The sequence below is a fragment of the Periplaneta americana genome, chromosome 12 (genome assembly GCF_040183065.1).
Source record: "Periplaneta americana isolate PAMFEO1 chromosome 12, P.americana_PAMFEO1_priV1, whole genome shotgun sequence".
In the NCBI taxonomy this organism is placed as follows: domain Eukaryota; kingdom Metazoa; phylum Arthropoda; class Insecta; order Blattodea; family Blattidae; genus Periplaneta; species Periplaneta americana.
This window is the reverse complement of record NC_091128.1, coordinates 101,832,434-101,854,629: the sequence shown is the minus strand read 5'-3', so window position 1 is coordinate 101,854,629 and position 22,196 is coordinate 101,832,434. Positions and strand designations below refer to the sequence as shown.

The following is a 22,196-nucleotide window of genomic DNA, read 5'->3' as shown; positions in this document are numbered from 1 at the left end:
AACACTACGAATTTTTTAATCAGCATAATATTACAACCCAAATCAGTCCACTTGAAAGTATGACCAATTCTCCTCACTGACTCGTTCGTTCGGGTTTTCTGTATCAGTGGAGCATGAAACATCTGATTTGCCATCTAAAAACGTAACGGGTAGACAACAGGCAGATTCCCGCAAGTAACTACACTCCAAGACACTCCAGCTCCTTTGACTGCTGAGAGAGGCTCTTGTGAAATCTACGTCACTTGGCAGGAATTGACTGTTGCGCGCCAACAGACAAATACAGTCGAGGGATCGTTAAACTCAGAGGAGGCTGAACTGAGTAGTCGCTAATACATGTGTTCTGTACAGTGACGGCTCGTGTTGTATTACGCAGGAAGGGAGAGAAGAAAGATTTGAGGGAGAGAAGACGAAAGGGAGAGAGAGAAGGATGGAGGATGAAGAGAAAAAAGATGAGTAGGCAGGGAAGGAAGGTTAGTGAGAGTGAAGAGGAAGAGTATATGAAGTAGTAAGACAGGAAAAAAAGAGGAATAATACTGGGTATTTTTTTTACATGTGGGACCCACTTCACCAGTGGAGAGGAGACACAAAAACTTTGAAAAAGTCTATAAATGCACATTTTCTTCACTCGTTCAGGGATGATCTCTGTACAAATACTTTTATTAGCAATTTATGTATATATTTATTTATTCATCCATTTATTTATTTATTTTTGTTTATTTCTGTATTTATTTATTTATTCAACCATTCATTAATCATTTTATTCATTCATTCATTCATTCATTCATTCATGCCCGGTTGAGGTTCTTTGCGAGGCTTTCCCTCAGTATATGAAAAATAAATGCTGGGTAAAATAAAATAAATAACTAAGTTTTTAATACATATGTTTTTAAATTCCGCTTAGATCTTGAAACTTTTGTTTGGACTAAAAGGAGGCTAAAAACAACAAAATTCTCGTGCAGTGAAAAGTAATCATCTCCCCGTGCGCTATAACATATTCTCACAGAGTTCCACCACCTTTTTCTCCAGAAGAAAAGCACTAGTTGTTGTTGTCTTTATCATTATTATTATTATTATTATTATTATTATTATTATTATTATTATTAAAAACAAATAAGTGTGTCACGATATCATAGGCGTTCAGTAAAGTGTGTCGTCAGTCAAAAAAAGGTTGGGAACCACTGTAGTTAATCTACAGTAGTACGTAGGTGGCGTTATTTTTTGGTCTTTTACCCTTTCAAAAATTTAATATTGCAAGTACACTTGCTCGTGTGCCTTTAGTTTTATCTTCGTTGGCAGTCCAGTGCTCTGGTTCAAATCTGGTTCAGGGCAATTAACGGCACATAAAAGAATCTTTTCCCTGAGAGAGGAATGCAGGCAAAATTAATCCGTCATTAATCGCTCATGTTGAATTTTGACGATGAATATCTTTTGCAGTTGGAAGTGACGTTAAATAAATACCACTGCTACTACCATTACTACTAAAACCATTATTACTACTACCGCCATCATTACTACTATATTTAGCCTACTACTACTACCACCATTACTGCTACTGCTACCACCATTACTAGTACGTTTACTACTACTATCATTACTACTACTACCATTACTACTACTCCATTACTACTACCACCATTACTATCACTACCATTATTACTACTACCGTTACTACTACTCCATTACTACTACCACCATTACTATCACTACCATTATTACTACTACCATTACTACTACTACTACTACTACTACTACTACTACTACCACCATTACTACTACCGTCATTACTACTAATACTATTACCGTTACTACTACTATTACTATTACTACCACCATTACTATTACTACCAATACCATCATTACTACTACTATTACTACCACCATTACTACTACTACCATTACCGTTACTACTACCATTACTATTACTACCACCATTACTATTACTACCAATTAGAGTCCTGCAAAACCGGTTGAAAACCGAAGAAACTTACATAACGCTATTGAACGCCTGGCTTTATAGGCAGTATGCGAAGTACATCTGCTTGCGTACTGCCTCAGTATTCGGCTTAACGAGTATTCGAGTTGATTCGATTTCTCTGTGGGTGGACGGCTCTGGCGTATAAAATGATCACAGTGAACCATCCAGATATTATAGCTGCGGGTCATCAAGAGGAACAAACAGCATGCAGGGTGAAACTATAGATGTTGTAAAGCGTAAATTGCAGAAAAAAACTTTCGGTATCCACAGGATTGTAATTTTTGCTTACACTAGAAAACTGAATTATAATATTACAATAATGACACACTTAAAAAACAGTAAACTCGATCAATAGTAAAACTAAAACAAAAATAACTTTATATCTTCTGAAACCTACTACAACCAATGCGTTTAGTATGTTTACTATGACTAGAGTCATAAACGTAATATAGGTTTTCCATTCATTTAAGTGAACCTTATCGCCCCGTACAATCTGCAGGGTTATTTCACTTCTACCCTGTATATGAATAGCTACTGTTTTGGAGGAATGCATTTAGAGTTAATAATTATTTAATTTTTTGTTTTGTGATTAATTGTAATTCTATTTTGGATTTATTAGTTATTATATCTCACATTATACATTATGCTCATTTCATTTTCTACATACTAAATTGATGGAAAGATCACCAAACAACTCTAGCCTCTTGTGAAACGAATATTGGCCATTCCATGAATAAGTGTTTCCACCGAGCGTAACTTTAGACTAGTAAAACAGATTTATTAATACATAAACATAAGAAGCCAACTCTGATCTTATAGTCTATGATAATAGGCCCTAATAATAATTGTGAACATCAAATAGTTGATATTAGCACGTGTGTAATAAAATACTTCTTTGAATGACACTTGTTTTCTCTGAAGTAGATCTTTTCTATATAGAATGATTTGTTTCTAAACCTTGCTATTCTTTTGTTATTCGTAGTTTAGAAATGTGTAAATTATACTTATTTTGTACAGAACAACAACCATTGGGAGCCAAAGTAATCGTATTGTTGAAAATAACATTATTGTTTATCTTTTTAAATTTATTTCTTAATAAATAATATTGCAACTGATTAGAATAATTAAAAAGCATGCAACTATTGTTTTAGAGGTAGGCCTATACATTTTTTTTAGTTTAAAGTACAAACGTCATAATGGACTTATGTACTTATTTCCTATTTTGTTTTATAATGAATTGTAATTATATTTTTGAATATATTTACATTATGATATTTCACATTATACATTACGTCTATTTCCTTCGATGTCACTGTGTCCATTGTTCATTTATTTGTTAACTTACTAGTCAAATTACTGCAAGTTCGAAATACAAAAATAAATGTATTAAAGTATCAAATTATTTGTAATCCTATTTGAAGCAAACATATTTTTGTAATTAAACAAAAGAAATATCCTTCAATATTATTACTCTGTTTGTATACTGAGAAAATGTTAAAGAGTTATTGTATGATGAAATGTACCTGGTGTTATTTGGAGATCGTATTTTCTTCCTCCTTACCATTTCTTTCTGTGTGAGATTTGTGTTCTAAATAATTCGCGATCTTACATGAACTTATGTAATATCGATCTCTGGGTTATACAAATCGAACAAGATTCAGTCAATATGTGACGAGAAAGAGTTACGACTTAATCAAATGATGAAGTTTTGACGTATACTGTTTAACACTGGTGTAGAAAAACGCCAGCTATATAGCGTTTATTGGTAAGAAAAATATACATGGCTTGTTCTGTGAAAAACTATAACATTGTTTAACATCTATAAGCAACTTTCATTAGTAAAACTCTAAAAGTTTAAAATATAAACGATACTTATAAAGTTACTGCAAGTTCAGAATAATAAAGAAAATATATGTGTTATAGTGTCGAATGAACTGTAAGAATACTTGCAAACACTTTTTTTTTTAATAAGACAACGTAAATTTCCTTGTTACTCCGGTTGTGTACTCGAAAAACGCCTGATGTTCTGTCTACTCTGCAATACATCAGGCGTAACCGCTCGACAACCGAATTATTCGGTCCGATGGTCATCGTAGCCGATTGAGCTCCGACCGTTCGAATCTAAACCGGTTGTGTGCGCAGTTTTGCAGATCTCTACTACCAATACTACCACCATTACTACTACTACCATTACTACTACTACTACTACTACTACCATTACTACTGCCACCATTATTACTACCACCATTATTACTACTACCATTACCGTTACTACTACTATTACTACCAATACCACCGCCATTACTACTACCACCATTATTACTACTACCATTACAGTTACTACTACTACTATTACTACCAATACCACCGCCATTACTACTACTACCATTATTACTACTACCATTACCGTTACTACTATTACTACCAATACCACCGCCATTACTACTACCACCATTATTACTACTACCATTACCGTTACTACTACTACTACTACTACTATTACTACCAATACCATCACCATTACTACTACTACCATTACCGTTACTACTACTATTACTATTACTACCAATACCACCACCATTACTACTACCATTACCGTTACTACTACTACTACCATTAGTACTACTACTACTACTACTACCATTACTGTTACTACTACTATTACTACCAATAACACCGCCATTACTGCCATTACCGTTACTACTACTACTATTACTATTACTATCAATACCATCACCATTACTACTACTACCATTACCGTTACTACTACTATTACTACCAATACCACCACCATTACTACTAATACCATTAGTAGTAGTAGTACTACTACCATTACCGTTACTACTACTATTACTATTACTACCAATACCACCACCATTACTACTACTACCATTACTACTACCATTGTTATTATTATTATTATTATTATTATTACTACCACCATTACTACTACTACTACTACTACTACTACTACTACTACTACTACTACTACTACTACTACAATTATTACAAGTAGCTGTAGTACAGTAATGCATTCTTAAGCTGAAGAGGTAATAGATTACCTCCGAAGTAAGCAAAGTTAGACTTTTATCGTTTTTAAAATCCATTATCATCGATCGGATTTGAACCCACGAATCTCAGATCCATTGACAAGCGTGGTAGCCGCTATATAAACAAGGACAAGCTATAAAGAAATATTTACAAGCAACTTTCGATACGAATAAAGAATTTGTTGCTAGTTCTTGTCCCAGAAGCTTCAAAATCTAAACGATCTCTCCTTGTATAAGATGCGCAGTTAAACAAGGTTAAACCTGATTATCTGAACTCTCCAGCACTCTGCAGATATAAAGTTGAAATTGTCATCTTCGATAGGGTTGTATTTACGATATAATTCCAGTAGCGAAGTGAACCATATCGACTTTGTAATAAGAACCTTATTGGTGGTAATCAGATAGATGGCTGACAAATACGATTACACGTTGCTGCAATGTGTCTGACGACGTCGCGCAACGGAAGCCGACGCTCCACCCGAGCGAAGCTGTGCGGAACGCATAAAAAGAAAGCCTCGCTGTTGTTACATAAAACAGTGATTTCCAACTCGCCAAATCATGGCTTCGGACCAGGAGGCTTTTTAAAATCCATCGCCTTAGTTGAGATCGAACTTACGAACCCCAGAACCCAATGACCACTGTAGTAACCGCATTACCACCGAGGACTGCTACAGTTTTCTATAAAAAAAAAAAAAAAAAAAAAAAAAAGCACCTAAAAGTCATGGCTATGGGCACTGATGCCATGTACAGAAGCTGGAGGGAAGAAGAGGAAATGAAACTTCTTCACATATCCCACTTAAATTTTTTGAATTGCATTGAGCCAGATGCAAGTTCTTTGCGAACTGTTAGATAACCCATGAGGATCTGAAGGATATCATATTTACTGAGCTATATGTGTTTATATTTACCTTAGAATTTCCTAGTAATCCATTCAGACGATAAGCACAATGGACTACTTGAAAAAGTCTAAATCACTAAGATTTTTATCGAGACAACCTTGAGAAATCACAACACTCTTTAGCTTCTACGACTTCACTGACAGCTCAGCTGGTAGAGTAACTGGCTACGGGCTGGAATTTCCTGGGTTCAATCCCTGGTGGTAACGGGATTTTCGCGTTGCCAAAACTACCAGAACGTCCCCGAGGTTCACTCAGCCTCTTAAAAAAATTGAGTACCGGGTCTTTCTCGTAGGTAAAACGCAGTCGGAGCGCAATGCCGACCACACCACCTCATTCTAGTGCGAAGTCAAAAAAGCAAGGAGCTCTACCTCCATGCCCCCAGGCGCCTTCATGGCGTATATAGGGAATATCATGAAAAATAATATATTTGAAGTTGCATTTTAAACCACTGAGGATTTCTGTGAACTGCGATTTTATCAATTGAAGGGTTCAGAGCCATAGTGGGCCAAGCGCCATTTATTAAAAACAGAGAAAGCAAGGGTTAAAGTTAAATGAAGATTGACATATTTAGTTTGAATGTGTATACTTTATATTACTTCCATATGTTTCCATTGAATTATGGTGATAACTTATTTTAAGCCTTATTTTCTACGGTTTTAGTAAATGGCGCTTGGCCCACTATGGTTCAGAACCCTCCAATTTAAATAAATCATAAACCAAAAAAGATACCCTGGGACAATAAACGTATGAGATATACGTACGTAAGGCATCTTTTAAAATACAGATGATATTCCGAGAATGTAGTATAAATAGTAGGTATCGCGATCGTTAATATTTTTTTAAAACTTTTACATCCCAAAATTACCACTACATGATTGATGAAACAAACTTAAAAATGAACCTGCCAGAGTTACCCGTCTATGGGGTAAAATTGGCAGTTATTTTTTAAATAGATAGTACTACAAATAGAAAATAAATAATTAATGGGAATAACAAGGAAGGTTTGAATATCAAACGCAGTTTCTTTCAAAACCGAATATTTCTATGTGTACTCAGTAAACTCTAAAAAGTAATTTTTTTAAACCTGCCAAAGTTCCCCCATTTTACGGCAGTTTTTTTTTCTTGGTGCTTTTTATATCGCACAATGTGGGGCAAAATATGTAGTTACACATTTTTTTTTCTAACATGTTGTTATTGAACAAGTCAGCTTAAACTATCAAAACATATTTAATCAATAATAATTTTACAAGCTTGATTTCAAATTTTACCACTTGGTATGATATTTTCGTGGAATCGCTCTGAATAAAACAAACATTGATCAAAAGAGTTGTGGCCACGTCCTAGACACTGAACCAATAGCGACTCAAAAATAAAAATTGACAGTTCATGTGTCACGATATGCTAAAATACTTTCGGAATTGGGACTTGAAGTCACGTACTGTGAACATCTAAGTGCACTTTGTTACATTTTCGTTACAAAAGAGCACTCGTTTTACTTCATTTAAGAAAGAAGTGCTTTTCGTTACAAAAGGCACTCGTTTTACTTCATTTAAGAAGGAAGTGCTGTGTTGCTGCGGAAAATTTATTTCGAGATTTTCAAGGAAGTGCAGAAGTTTGAGCATCCCTCACAATGAAAGAGTTAACTCCGGCATGTAGAAGTTGGCTTTTATCTTGCATCTGCCTGCATGTGTACAGCTATTGGAGATACTTCATATGCTGCACCTACGAGCCAATTCATTGCATTATAATGCATATTAAATATAGTTATTTTAGTAAAGAAACGAGTGGTCCGCCTCTGTAAAGTAACGGTTAGCATCTCTAACTGCGTAACGAGCGGACTCGGGTTCAAATCCTGGTAGGGGCAAGTTATCTGGATGGGTTTTTTCCGAGGATTTTCATCAACTAATTAAAGCAGAATTGCTGGGAAACTTTCGGCGTTGGAGTTCGGACTCATTTCGTCGTCATTCAATCAAATGTCATTGTCATTACCATAGCCCGAGTTAAATTCACGGTGTAGCGTGCTGTGCACCTAGAGCCTTGGTTATTCTGAACCGACGCATGCGACGTGCGAGGTGCGAGGCCCGCCTCGCACAAATCCGGACTACACGAGAGATAGTGAGGAGTATCTATGGCTGCGGTGTACTCAAACCTCGTATCTCGCAGTTACAGAAACCACTCACTATCTCTCGTGTAGTCCGGATTTGTGCGAGGCGGGCATCGCACCTCGAACGTCGCATGCGTCGGTTCAGAATAACCAAGGCTTAAAAGTATAACAGCGCGGCCGTTCAGCGATAACAATCATTCACAGAACAGGAGTGTTACTATAGGTACAGCTTACAAGTTGGAAATATTCAACATTTTTTCCTCCATTACTGTATCTTGCACAATAATAATAATTGGTATGTGTAAAACACTGTCCTTCTGCTATATGAAAAAAATATTTTTACGATTTAAAAAAAATTATTTACATTTTTTTTTTTTTTTCAAAATCCATTTCACTGTGCAGTGATGAAGCTTTTTCCACATAACTAAAAAACTACCCAACATTCTGTGATGAAATTTTTTGTGTGTATTTATGCGTGTTATGTCTAAAATATGATACAAGATCACTTCTCTGCCTTTGATAGATTGTCTGATGAAATATAAATTCATTTTAGAAAATGGTGAAGTATCGGTACTTTCTTCTAACACAAAATAAAAAATATATATTATTTATTATGAATGTAGTTGAAAGAGCATGATATTGTAAACATGCATTTCAGTAATAAAATAATTGTTGTTGTTACAGTGAAAAATAACAAATTGAAATAGATTGAAACATAAAATAATATATGAAGTAACGTCAAGAAGATGTGAATTAATGTCATAGTCCATTGGCATGATGCCTGAAAATAGCTATTGATCCTTTGCGTGTTTGTTTTTAAAATAATGTGTTTAATCTGTAACTACAGTCAGAGTATTGTTATTAGTACCTCTTTGTTGTTACCTATTGCTTTAAAAAGAATGTGTTTAATTTGTAACTACAGTCAGAGTATTGTTATTAGTATCTCTTTGTTGTTACCTATTGCTTTAAAAAGAATGTGTTTAATTTGTAATTTTAAGTCTTTTTTTTTCTACTATTCCTTTACTATTTACATTTGTTTTTAAAACTTTTGTACTGCCCACACTATTATATATTGTCCTTCAAGAATTTCATTCTTCGTTAGTTGTAAGCCATTACTTGTGTTACTATTTTAATTATTGTAATTGTTCCTCAATCATGTATGTAACTTGTAACCGTAAATAATTTCTTGTAATATCTCTTTATTACTCTTAACTGTTTCATTGTTCACGAATTAAGTATTGATTTGGAAGTGAAAGTCAAACTTTGTTTTATCAATGTACTATTATCTTTTTAAAGTCATGTACTTACTCTGAAACGGTTAGACATTCTTGTATATCTTTTGCGTTGATTATTCCTCAAACATCTCATTAATATTTATCAGGAGCCAACCTTTCACTAATGTGCATACTTCTACATAATTCACGTGAATTGTAACTGTGACCACTATTTTATATTATCACTTTATTTTGTTTATTGATTATAAAATATGTATTTTGATATCAACTATAAACCTAATATAGGCCTACCTCAGGGTGAAATAGGGTTTATTAAATTGGATAATAAAAAAAGAGAGAGAGAACATGAAAAAGTTAACAGGGGTGTGAATTATGAGGGAAACCCTTCATCACTGCACAGTGAACTTGAATTTGTAAAAAAATATAAATATTTTTTTAATCGTAAAAATATTTTTTAATAAGTATAGCAGAAGGGCAGTGTTTTACACATACCAATTTTCATATTGTACAAGATACAGTAATGGAGGAAAAAAATGTTGAATAGTTCCAAAAATTTTACTGCTGTAAGCTATACCTAACCCCTTAAGAACAATAAGCCTTAGGCTACATTGCAAGCCTATGTAACAAAATAAAAACGATTGCCACAAAACTGGCAACTTCCGTCAGCTCAACATACTAAGTTTTCTGAAGTCTCATTGAAATAGGAACTATATTATTATCAATAAATAATCTACGTCCCCGCCACCTCGAAAAATTCCTTACTTGATGTAGAGAGTATTTAAGAAGGCCTTAGGCTACATCTTTCGTAGGAGCAAATTATTATAAAGAGTGTAATAAAAAGGTCTGTCTAAACTTTAGGGAAACATTCCTCACATATAGAGGATGAATATATGTTATATGAACATGGATTTGGAAATACTTTATTTCCTTATAGTTTTTCTACAACTGTGCTTCCATTGTATGATGCGCAAGCTAGTGTGGAATGCCATAATACCTATCTATCATGTAACGGTATAACAACTACCCCACACCATAGCAGTCTACAAGTAGACGCTCTTGTTTACCTGGGTGCATACTACAGAGCGTAACAAAAGTTTCTGTAACAGTATGTTAAAATTATTCTCTTGTTAATTTCCATTTTCTCAGGAAGCACAAGCAAATTTTATGATGTAGGAGTTGGTACTACTTGATTGTGGTGTGATGCAATCTATTATTATTAATTTGGCTGAAAATGTGACATTTACCATTAAATATTTGAAAAAAAAAAAACTAAAATTTTCACTGTACCAGGAACTTTTCTTACACTCTGTAGTTCAGTCCCATCAGATGCACACCTGAAATATACAGTACTAATTCGGTCCGGGGCTCAGAAAGGTACAGTACTACACTCTATACCAGATGCCTTTGGAGGAGATATAAACAATGGAACGAAATGCAAGAGAGCGCGGTTCACACGATACTAAATGTCTGTGTATGAATTAAGTGACCGACTACGTTCATATAACGAAAAGTGAAAATTAAAGTAATGTGTCTTCGAACATATTAGTCACTAGTCGTACTGCTGTCGTCTGCTCATACACCGCACAGATGCTAGACGCAATAGAAATGTAGTAGTGGACGCGTCTCTGAATACCGTCTCGTAACCAGGATATGCACGCGCTAGTGTTTACAACGCTCTCAGCTAAGTAATGACTCGCCAACCAATGGGAGCGCAGCGATAACATGAGATGCATCGAGACCCTTGTTATGGTCTGCTCCAAAGACATCTGGTATAGAGTGTAATTCTGTCCGAACTATGCAAGTATAGACTAATACACAGAATGTTTCCGAGGTGGTGTTACAAACTTTCAGGATGATGGCGTAGGGCACATGTATCAATTTGAGATGAGGAACCATTGTCCGAAAATGATTAAGTCGGAAGTTAGAAGCAAAAATAGTTGTGTGGAAATGGAATTGTAATTTGGCACCACGTGCCCTCCTACCTTTAACCTTTGGACAGTCGTGGAAAGATGGTATGGGCCGGATGTCTCCTACGTGGGTACTTGTACCGATACAATCCGTGAGCTTGTCTACTGTTTCCATTGGTTCATCCGTATTCGAAAATCAGGTCTGCTTATTCCGCTCTCGTGTACTCCTCCATTTCACTAGGACTGATCGACTGGACACTGCAACTTGTACACATACACTGCTGTCTACAGACGTGCATATCAGGACCGACCATGTCCGTTACACATTACGCTATCTGCATTGCTTTAGTGTAGTTTCCTGTCCCCATCCCTCAGACAGCGCACTGAATGGAATACTGTAAGTAGACAAAGTAAACAACGTCAGATAAATACAGTATGTGTAAGATTTACAGATAAAATACACATAAATAAGGTGTACAGAGGAATAAAATTATTTCATTTCCACACAACTATTTTTGCTTGTAACTTTCAACTCGGTAATTTCCGGATCAGGGTTCCTTATCTCAAATTGATACATGAGCCCTTCGCCATCATCCCTGAAAGTTTGTAACACCACCTCGGAAACACCCTATATATATATATATATATATATATATATATATATATATATATATATATATATATATATATATATATATATATATATTGTTCCTGCAATAACTCCTATGTGCAAAATATGAAAGTTTTCAGTCGGAAGAAAAAACATATTTATTCTTCTATGGCAGTAGTACATAGGAGATTGGGAATTCTTACATTTTAGAAAGAAAGAAATTGAATTGCATATAGGAGATTTTATTATTTGCTGTATCACTGTTTAAGTTATTTAATAGAGCAAAAATCTGAAAATCGATAAATATGTCACATTGGAGTTATTGCCGGAACAACGACGATATATTATTCACCCCAAAATCAAGGACTACAGCAATTTACCGAGTGTTGTTAGAGGAGTACATACGATATATAATTAAAATGTCTTTGAGTGCGTCAAGCGTGATGCTACTCTCCCGCCAGAATTATGGGCCGAATTCGTAGCTACGATAGAAAGAATTACAAACAATTGTGAATCTTTCCATGCAAAGTTAAATACTTATTCTACATCGCTCACCCTAACATCTTTCAATTAATATACGTTCTAAAATAATTAAAATTGGCACTTGCATAGAAATTAAAAGTCCAGCAACAAAAAAAAAACCAGACAAATTAAAGAAAGAACAATAATTAGAGATGAAATGGCAGAATTTGTATTTAAATCAATAAACAGACTCCAATATATAAAAAGAATGTGCTAAAAAATTCTCCCAGAAACCTAGCTCCTAGTATCACTGACTACTCTGAAGTTTAAGAAGTTATACTGTACACTGTACATGATAATCAACATTATTAACCATGCCTTAAGGAAGGGGCAGACAATTTTGTAGTTTGCTGTCTCAAGTCACGAATTTACCAGTCCCTGCCTTATGACAGTCCTAAGTCTGGATAGAGTGGAAAGGAAAATGTTGATTTTTAAACAGTACTGTTTTATTTTCGATCTGGGACCGAACTAGCACTGTTAACTTAATGACCCGAGACCGAACTAGTATTGTTTACTTCTTGACTTCGGACCGAACTAGTATACAGGGTGTATCAAAAGGTCAGGTCAATCCTTAAGAAGGTAATTCAGAATCTTATTTGCAACAAAAAAATCCTAATACACTTTTTCAATATTCTACACTGTTTTTGAGACACACGAATATCACGTACCGTATCTATCCCCATTTGATTCCACATCTAGTGGACCTGTCTGCTTGAGAGAAGGCAGGCTAATTGTCAATTGTCTAGAACAGATGCTCAAAAGTCCCCCTCTCGCACGAACACGCGGTTCAGCACGCCGTCTGACCTCTCGCTGCACATTATCCAAACCGTGTTGGTGTATCTCCAGTGTAGCCGTGTTAATCTTCGCAACGGACTCTTCCCTGCTTGTTAACTCCTTTTGGTACACTTTCTTCTTCATGCAGCCCCAGAGAAAGAAGTCCAATGGTGTTAGGTCTGGGGACCGGGCTGGCCAGGCAACCGGACCACTCCTTTCAATCCATCTACCTGGAAAATGATGATCTAACCATTGGCGTACTGGAAGTCTGAGATGTCCTGGAGCACCATCTAGTTGATATCATATATGCCTGGCCAGCCCGGTCCCCAGATCTAACATCAGTGGACTTCTTTCTCTGGGGCTGCATGAAGAAGAAAGTGTACTAAACGGAGATAGCAAGGAGGGAAGAGCTCGTTGCAAATATTGACAAGGCTACAATGGAAATACACTAGCACGGATTGGATAACGTGCAGCGAGAGGTCAGATGGCCTGCTGAAGCGTGTGTTCATGAGAGAGGGGGACGTTTGAGCATCTGCTCTAGACAACTGACAATTAACCTGCCTTCTCTCAAGCAGACAGGTCCATTAGATGTGGAAAGAAATGGGGATAGATTCGGTACGCGATATTCGTGTAACTCGGAAATGGGGATGAATATTGAAAAAGTTTTTTAGGATTTTTTGTTGCAAATAAGGTCCTGAATCACCTCTTTAAGGATTGACCTGACCTTTCGATACATCCTGTATATTTTTGACCATTGGACCGAACTAGCAAACTCCTGTTTACCTCTTGTTAGAATGTAATTACGAGTGATAATGGAGTGGAATGGAGAATATATACCTTAGATTCTATTTCTGTGTTTCGCACAGTTCTGGTAGGCCTATTCGGTGTTCTGGTATGGAGTGAATGTACACGGCAGCAGTGATGGCAGTCCACACTAATAGCTTGCACATCATACCCGTACAATGTAAGCAGAATTCAGAAAAAAAAAGCTCTAACAAGGAATAAAGCGTTTCCGGACCCATGTTCATATAACATATTCTTATGCTCTAAAGAAAATAAGAAATGTTAGCACGCCAAAGAAGAGGTGGACACAACATTCATGTAATTCATGAGACCAGTCGAGCCTTACGAAGCTTAATTTCTACAAATTTCAAAGGCATGTTGGGTCCGATAAGTATAACTAATACAATTTTAAAAATATATGGATTTATTACCTTCAAAATTACTTATCAAGTATTTTTGACGGTAATAAATCTATATTTAAAATTGTATTAATTTCTAAAGATGATGATTTTTCTATGTATTTATGAGGAAAGGTGACGGCATTTTTCCGCTTATGGACTCTCTGGGATCTTGGATCATATCTCATTAACTTACATTGTAATTCTGTTTCTGGTTATGACGCTTTTAATTATGAAGTCACTTGACTAAACCTACCCCCGGTGTAAATGGAGGGCTGGCTACCTATATTTATCCATGTGCAGACCTACATTTTCAAGGGAGATTGAAGCTGAAGTTGTAAAAGATTGCCTGAGTACCAAGGCTTTCTCTGTAAAACTCATTCAATCAGTGCTCAAACATCGTACCGTCGTCTTTGAATGGTCTCTGTTCTTTGAAAGAGTCGTTGAATTAAGAACTGCGCAGCTTCGCCACGCCGCAGAACGTGCAAGTGGAGCCCAGGCACTGTAAAGGTCCGGAACGCCATTAGTCATGTGACCGAGATGAGACTTAAGTGAATTAGACGCACAGCGTCAGGTTATTACAGGAGGCAGTGACAATATTGACGCGCTCAAATTGAGAGAGAAGATGGGACTCAAAGCAGTGTTGGCAGTACTGATACACTGATTTGTGTTGCAAAAAATCAAGGCACTCGAGGACACTTGGATCATTGTAAAAATGTCTCTCTCAGTTATTATTTCATACAAAATTCTTGTTTTCTACTACCCTTAGTTCTCGTGTTTTTATGTCATCACTAGGGCACGGATTTCTAGGTGCTAAAAAGAGAGATTTAGGACTTTATAAAATCCAATTAAGGGCTTTTAGCAGTTTATATAGAATTAACAATTAATAAGTTGAATGATTTTAGTCAATATTCCATTTAGGTGGAATTTATGTACAAAGAACTGGTGCTGACAATGAGTGCTACTGGATTGAAATTCTATCAGTGAAAAAGATTGATTACTGATGGCCAGTTTCATTTCGCATAACGACAAGACAAGAAAAATAATTTATAAGCTCTCGCCTAACCTGAACAACCTGCCACTCCTTTTATGCTAGAATGGACTTTCTCAAACGAACTTCGGTTCCGGGGAAAATAGGTAAAATCTTCTTCCCTTCCCTTCTAAGACCATTGTGGAACAAACTTGCCAGACCAGTGTTCGTATGAGATTTTTTTTACGTTTTAAATACTATTTTTGTAGCTTTTTGTGCACTTTTTACATTTTTAGTACCGGTACTTTTATTTTGAATATACGCAAGAATACTAAAAAGGCGTTTCTCGGGTACGAACATAGCTTTTAGGCATTTATAGGAGTTTATGTTTAATATAAACGTTTTAGATCCTATAGAATTTTAATTGGGGGATCCTGTGTACATAAAACGTAGAGTTATCTGACTAACATACATCTAGGACGTAGGAAACAAAATAGGTAAGGAACTAGAAATCCGTTTCCTAGTTGCCAAACACCACGAAATGGTGACATAATAGAAATACAACCTGCACACCACTATTGCAGAGGGTGACAGTACACGGACAAGAAGAGAGTGGGGATATGATGCCATATTTGAGTAAAGTCAGAGCATGTGTCGCGTCATAGCTTTTGGCGATCACTGTAGAAGAGGGACAAGGCAATGGTACGTTGTTAAGAGGATAGAAGAGGTATGGATTGGACTTCTTCAGTTAATGAATAAAGAACTCACAACGTTTCGAAGATTACCTCTGTCTTCACCTTTAGGTGAAAAGGGGGTGAGAAGATTATCCCATTCTTTACAAACAGCTATTTTGCTTGCTTGACAATAATGTAGTATTTGTTTAGCATTTGAGTTTCTTGATACCTACAACCCTAACTTGACCTGTTCTTAAGTTGTAAATAGCGACATATTCCTTCTCAGTACTAGACTGAAAAGTTTATTTTTAAAATGTTATACTTAGTGCCTAAAATAGCCTATTATAGCTAGCTAATATAGCTAGGCTATATAATTATCATCGCTATTGACCACTAAATCCGTTCCTGTTCTGTGTAACAGCATTCCTGATATATTATGATATCCATGACATCTTACGATTCCTATTATTCCGTTCAATCTTCTTCTTGCAACATTTTTCCCTCATTGCAGCACATCTTTTGTGTGCAAGACACTGTAAGTCTTCTTTGCGCAACAGTTCCTCTAGTCTGCAATTCAATACGCATTTAGACAGATGTTTCAGTTCCGTTCTCTGAACATGTCCGTTCCATCTAGCTTGTTGGGTCTTAACGTAATCTACAATGGTATCAAGTAGTTTAATTTTATCCCTAATGACAAATTTTATTTTGTCCCTTTTTTCAGGTTTTTTCCGATCGTCGTAAGAAGTAATTTCGGTTGTCCAAAGATACTGATTAGCTTTATTTCAAACTTCATTACTATTAACAAACCAATCGAGTTGGCCTCACAGAGAATTATGAGAACTTTTCCCAAATCTTCGATTAAAAATTGTGGCATTTATCACCGGCAAGGGAACTCATTTGCAGGAAATTAATTTCGACACGCTGTTCAACTATTCTAAATTGGGTGGCAGTCGCGCTGTGTCATTGCTATACAGCAAGTTTAGGACATAATTGTTACTAGTGCCGAAATACGATTAATTCCATACTGTTACTACATTCGTATATAATATATGCAGAGAAAATTACATTAAAATAGCAGAAAGAAGTAAACATGGCCACCAGCGTATCGCAGGCGGTACCGCATTTGCCTGCTGGCTCGAGCTGGGTTCGATTTTCATTGAACTGATTGCTGGTTGTGATTATCCTGAGGTTTACCTGACTGTAAAACGAATGTCAAGTAATCCATAACGAATCCTCAGTCTGAGCTCGCCAAATATCATCACGCTAACAGCAATCCCATCGATGATAAATAAAATAGTTGATACAGAGTTGTTGAATAACCTATTACAAAAATGTAAGAATAAGAAATATAGAGAGAAATCAAAATCTTGAAAAAAGAAGACGCCAACGTCAAGCCAGGAATTTAAGTCTCATAAAACCCATATATTTCTGCTTCACTGTCCGTGAAACAGATACACGATTTACTACTTCATATGAATGAAATACTAATGAAATAGAGGATGAATGAATAAGTGAATGAAGTAATGGATGACAAAATTAGTAACTGCAATAGGCCTAATAAACGAAAAAATAAGTGACTGAAATAGTGGATAAATAAACGACTGATGAAATAATGAATAAATAAACGAGTGAATGAAATTCTGGCTGAGTAAACGAGTGAATGAAGTAGTGGATGAATAAACGAGAAACTGAAATAATGTAAACATAAACTTGTGAATGAAATAGTGGATGAATGGATGAGTGAATGAAGTAGTGGATGACAAAACTAGTAACTGCAATAATAGACAATAAAGCAAGTGACTGAAACAATGGATAAACAAACTACATAGTAACAGCAGGAAAATACCACTCCTAAATGTAAAACTAAACACGTCACTAACACAACCAGAAGAATAACACACAATCTAACGTCAACACAACCACTCCTACAGAGATACTGAACTGAACTGCCGAGCGTGCAGGAGATGGTTTGCCACGTGTTGCATGACCTTCGTGCCAGTCGCGCGTCTCCCGGTCAACCTACTTTATGTTCGCGAATGCCCTGCATCCAGGAAAAAATTATGAGATCAATGAATTAAATATTGGCTGAATGAAGTGAAATTATTCTTCCTCATTTCGTCGTCATGATTTACCTACTCTTTTCGTGACGATCGACATTCATTGGATGTACGGAAGGTTATGATTGTATTTTTGACCGACACTAGGCAGACACACATCGCAGGCCTCCCTGTGGTCAGTACGGCACAGGGCCAGCGCTGAGCTAACACAGTTCAGCATAAGACAAAGAAAAAACACCCAAACTTGTGAACGGAAGATAAATCTCTTACATTTCGCACGCCGGGAATTGAACCATTGACCGCTCGCATGGAAAGCGCATATGCTACCCATAGAGTCAAGGGACCGGAATAAATTAAATTACACTGTATTTAATTAAAATTTAGCCGAATAAATGCGTCAGTGGTTGTTTGAATGAATGACAGATATACCGTAATTAATTAGATACTAACTGAATTAATTAAAGAAATATTGGTGGAGCGAATGAATTAATTAATAAAATTTGTTAATTTTTTTTTCACTTCACTACAACAGCGAAAATCCCCACAATGTTTTCCGTTACAAATCTACCCGCACAGCATGAGAAACATGGAGAATATTTGAAGAAAGCTTTGCATACGCCTAAATACTAAGAATTTGTTTGTATTTCTTATTTCCAGTTCCCATCATCCCGGAGTTCCTGTACGAAATCAGTCATCCGAATGAATCGAACACCGCATTCATCACCGAAAGCACCCCCATAACCACCACCACCACACCGTCACCACCGCTGCAATGCAACAATAACAATAACAATAATAACAACAATGTCAACAATTCGAACAACCTGGAATACCTCACCGAAAACCTTAGCCCATCCCCGGACATCAGTGAGTACAACGAAACATTACAAAAGACGCTGCATATCTTTGTCTCAAAAGAACCTTGTTACAAACAGTTGAGACATTTTAATATTGAACATGCTTGTTTAGTTTCTGACGTAGTTTGAGTGGCTGGGTATGTGGTTAGCATGGTGGAAGGCCAACGTCTATGTTAATTCAGTAATGACTCAAGAGAAGTAAATCTAACCCAACATTTGTGAAAACAAATGCAATAAATTGTGTTATCTGGACTGTTTCCCTTGTAACTTAGAATAACCTATACCAATTAAGAAAAATCAATTTTAATTCCAATCTAATTTTCTTACTTTTAGAAAATTACATCATATTTCACTAGTCAGTCTACGTATTATACGAGTAAGTTCTGGAAGAACTCAATAATGAATAATCTCTCACATTCTGTCTTATTCTTTCTTCATTATTTCTCTGTATTTCTTTCGTCTCATCTTTCTAATAAATTTCCTTTCTTCTTCTCTTTCTCTCCTTTTCCTTTCTTCCCTCCTCCCCACCTTTCGTTTCTAACCTACTTAACCCCATCTTCATTTCTTGCTTCTCTCTTCCTTTCCTTCCTTCTTTCTCCTATTCTTCCCTTCTTGTTTCCATCCTTCCATTCTTCTCAACTCCCTCCCATCTTTCCTTTCTTTCCTTCTCCCTTCCATATTTCCTTTCTTCTCAACTCCCTCCCATCTTTTCTTTCTTTCCTCTTCCCTCCCATCTTTCCTTTCTTTCCGTCTCCCTCCCATCTTTCTTTTCTTTCCTTCTCCCTCCCGTCTTTCCTTTTTTCCTTCTCCCTCCCAGCTTTCCTTTTTTTTCCTTCTCCCTCCCAGCTTTCCTTTTTTCCTTCTTCCTCCCATCTCCAATTTTACTTTTTGTTTCTTCCTCCTTCGTCGTTTTCCCGTTCTTCCTTTCATTCTGTTCCCTTGCGTTCTTCCTCTTCTCTGATATTTCCCTCTTTTCTGCTTTTTATTTCTTTCTTGCGTTTCTCTTTCCTATTTTTCTTTCGTTTTTGCTCCTCTCTTTTTTATTGTCTCCTTTATTCCTTCCATTTTTCTCACTTATTTTGTTGTGTCTTAGGTTCCTTTCATCATTTTCCTTTTGTCTTATTTATTAGTTTCTTCTGTCCTCCTTTCCCTATTCTACACTTTTTATTTATTTATTTATTCCCTTTTACCTCTCTAACTCATTCATTCTCTTTTTCATTTTTCTACTTTCCATTTTCCAACATCCCATTCTTTTCTACTTCTTCTTTTTATTCTTTCTTCTCATTTTTCCTTCGCTTCTCCCTTTCTTTAATAATTTATTAATTTCATTGTAACGCAACTGAACCAAATATTTAATGGTTTACTAAAACCTGTATAGTATTAACGGCAAGTAAGGCGAAATTACACACATACACACACAAATATACATTTATAGTGGCTCAGCTCTTGAGTAAAGAAGAGAATGGCACTATGATAGATTTTGCTGGCAACGGTTCATGTTTACTATCGCAGGTAACTTCACCACACTGTCACCGGAGGAACTAAAGAATAAAAGGCGACACAAGGACCTGATTGAAGAAACTGTGGCTGTTGGGATGATGTTTGCTTCAAAGGCTTTCGTGCAGTTGCTGGCCAACCCCATCGTTGGCCCGCTTACTCACAAGTAAGTGCAGTACATTAATAAGTGACTGCGTAGAGAGTTGAGCTATGCAACAAGCAAGTGGGCGAAGGGAAGAGTGCATGGATTTGTTCGTACGCCGGTGTACGACCACTCGCCACTCGCCAAAAGATTTTGTTAGGCAGATGTTGAAGTGAGACTGGTCTGTATAGAAACTCTCTGTAAACATATTTTAACTGTATTCTTTCTTTACATTCGAATTCAATTAAATAGAATTTTCTTGTTACAGAATCGGCTACAGTATTCCAATGTTCACAGGATTTATCATCATGTTCCTGTCAACCCTCAGTAAGTGGTATTAGAGATGACATTTTTTTAAATCAGAGATGACATTTCTTCCTTTGTAGGCCTTTTTTATTCTGCACATTTCCATCAATATTTATACCTATGTACCAGAGTAACAAGAATCCAAAATATGTTTACACGCATGTGAAATCTTTTGATGCACATATTTCGTGAGTTATACTACTGAGATGTATACAAGGCTATGAAAGGTAACCTACACACATTGAGACTCGGTAAGGAATATATGAAAACCATTTGATATATCGAGCATGCTACAACAAACCACATAGCTGCATATAGTAGTCTCAAAACGAGTCCATATATTTCTATAATGTTGTATGTAACTTTATTTTTAATAATGATATATAAATTTCGAATAATGAAAAATAGAGTGACGTGTGGTATATAAAGATGAGTCGTAATTATGTACTATAAAATATTGCAGAGTGTTCTATACACAAAAACAAACATATTTTGTCATATATACATTTGGTCGTGACAGCTTTGTTATAGGAACAGTTTAGAAATACAAACAACAGGTACTTTCTTAGAGGGATGTTTATTGACATTGCAGGTAGGCTACGTAAAATAGTTCGAAATGTTCACCATTAACTTCACAACACAATCCCGCCCTTCTTCGCCATGAATGTCTTGTTAGCTGGCACATATTAGATGTGTCCTGGATTGTATTTCATGCAGCCATGATTGCAATCAACAGATGTTGTCTCGTAGCTTATCGTTGGGAGTAAACTAGTCCTTTCATGTGGCTCAATAACCAAAAGTCGAAGGGAGTGAGATCGGGTGATCGCGCCGGCCATGCAATAGGCCCGTTGCGTTCAATCCATCTGCCTGGGAATAGTTCATCCAAATGAAGTCTCACAGCATGATCGTAATGCGCAGGTGCTCCATCTTGAAGTAGCCACATATTAAATCGTGTTTTTAGTGGTACGATGTCCATTTGTTGGGTTAGTTCAGTCTGCGGAAAGCGTAAATACGCAGCACCTGTTAATTGTGCAGGAAGTTCACATGGGTCAGTAGGATATCCCCAACTGTACAACTATACCCATTCAGATATTCATGCAGAACTGATGTTGCGAATTTACTTCCTCAATAGCATTTGGATTCTGGTATGCCTAGACATGCTGGTTGTGGCGATTGAAGATACCATTTCTGGTGAATCTTGCTTCATCCAGTATCAGTATTTTGCTTAAGAAATGTCGATCAGCTGCATTTTCATGAAGTAACCATTCGCAGAATATCCTCCGACGTTCAAAATCAACTTATCCTTGTAATTCTTGCACAATTTGTAGATGGTATGGATAGAATAATGCCTCATGTACAATTCTGAGACATGCGATGACGTGCAGCTAATCGCCGTGTGCGCTTGTACCTGGTGAACGGTCTATGGAACGCAGAAT

General features: G+C 36.3%; 1 protein-coding gene across 1 annotated transcript in view; it reads left to right on the top strand.

Annotated features, from left to right (window-relative positions):
• Vmat (Vesicular monoamine transporter) overlaps window positions 1-22,196 on the top strand; it is a 293,705-nt gene that overhangs the window by 235,700 nt on the left and 35,809 nt on the right. Inside the window, exons 3-5 of the mRNA XM_069841804.1 lie at window positions 18,616-18,825; window positions 20,328-20,478; window positions 20,723-20,781. Coding sequence (XP_069697905.1) covers window positions 18,616-18,825; window positions 20,328-20,478; window positions 20,723-20,781 — 420 coding nt within the window. The remainder of the gene's footprint in view (window positions 1-18,615; window positions 18,826-20,327; window positions 20,479-20,722; window positions 20,782-22,196) is intronic.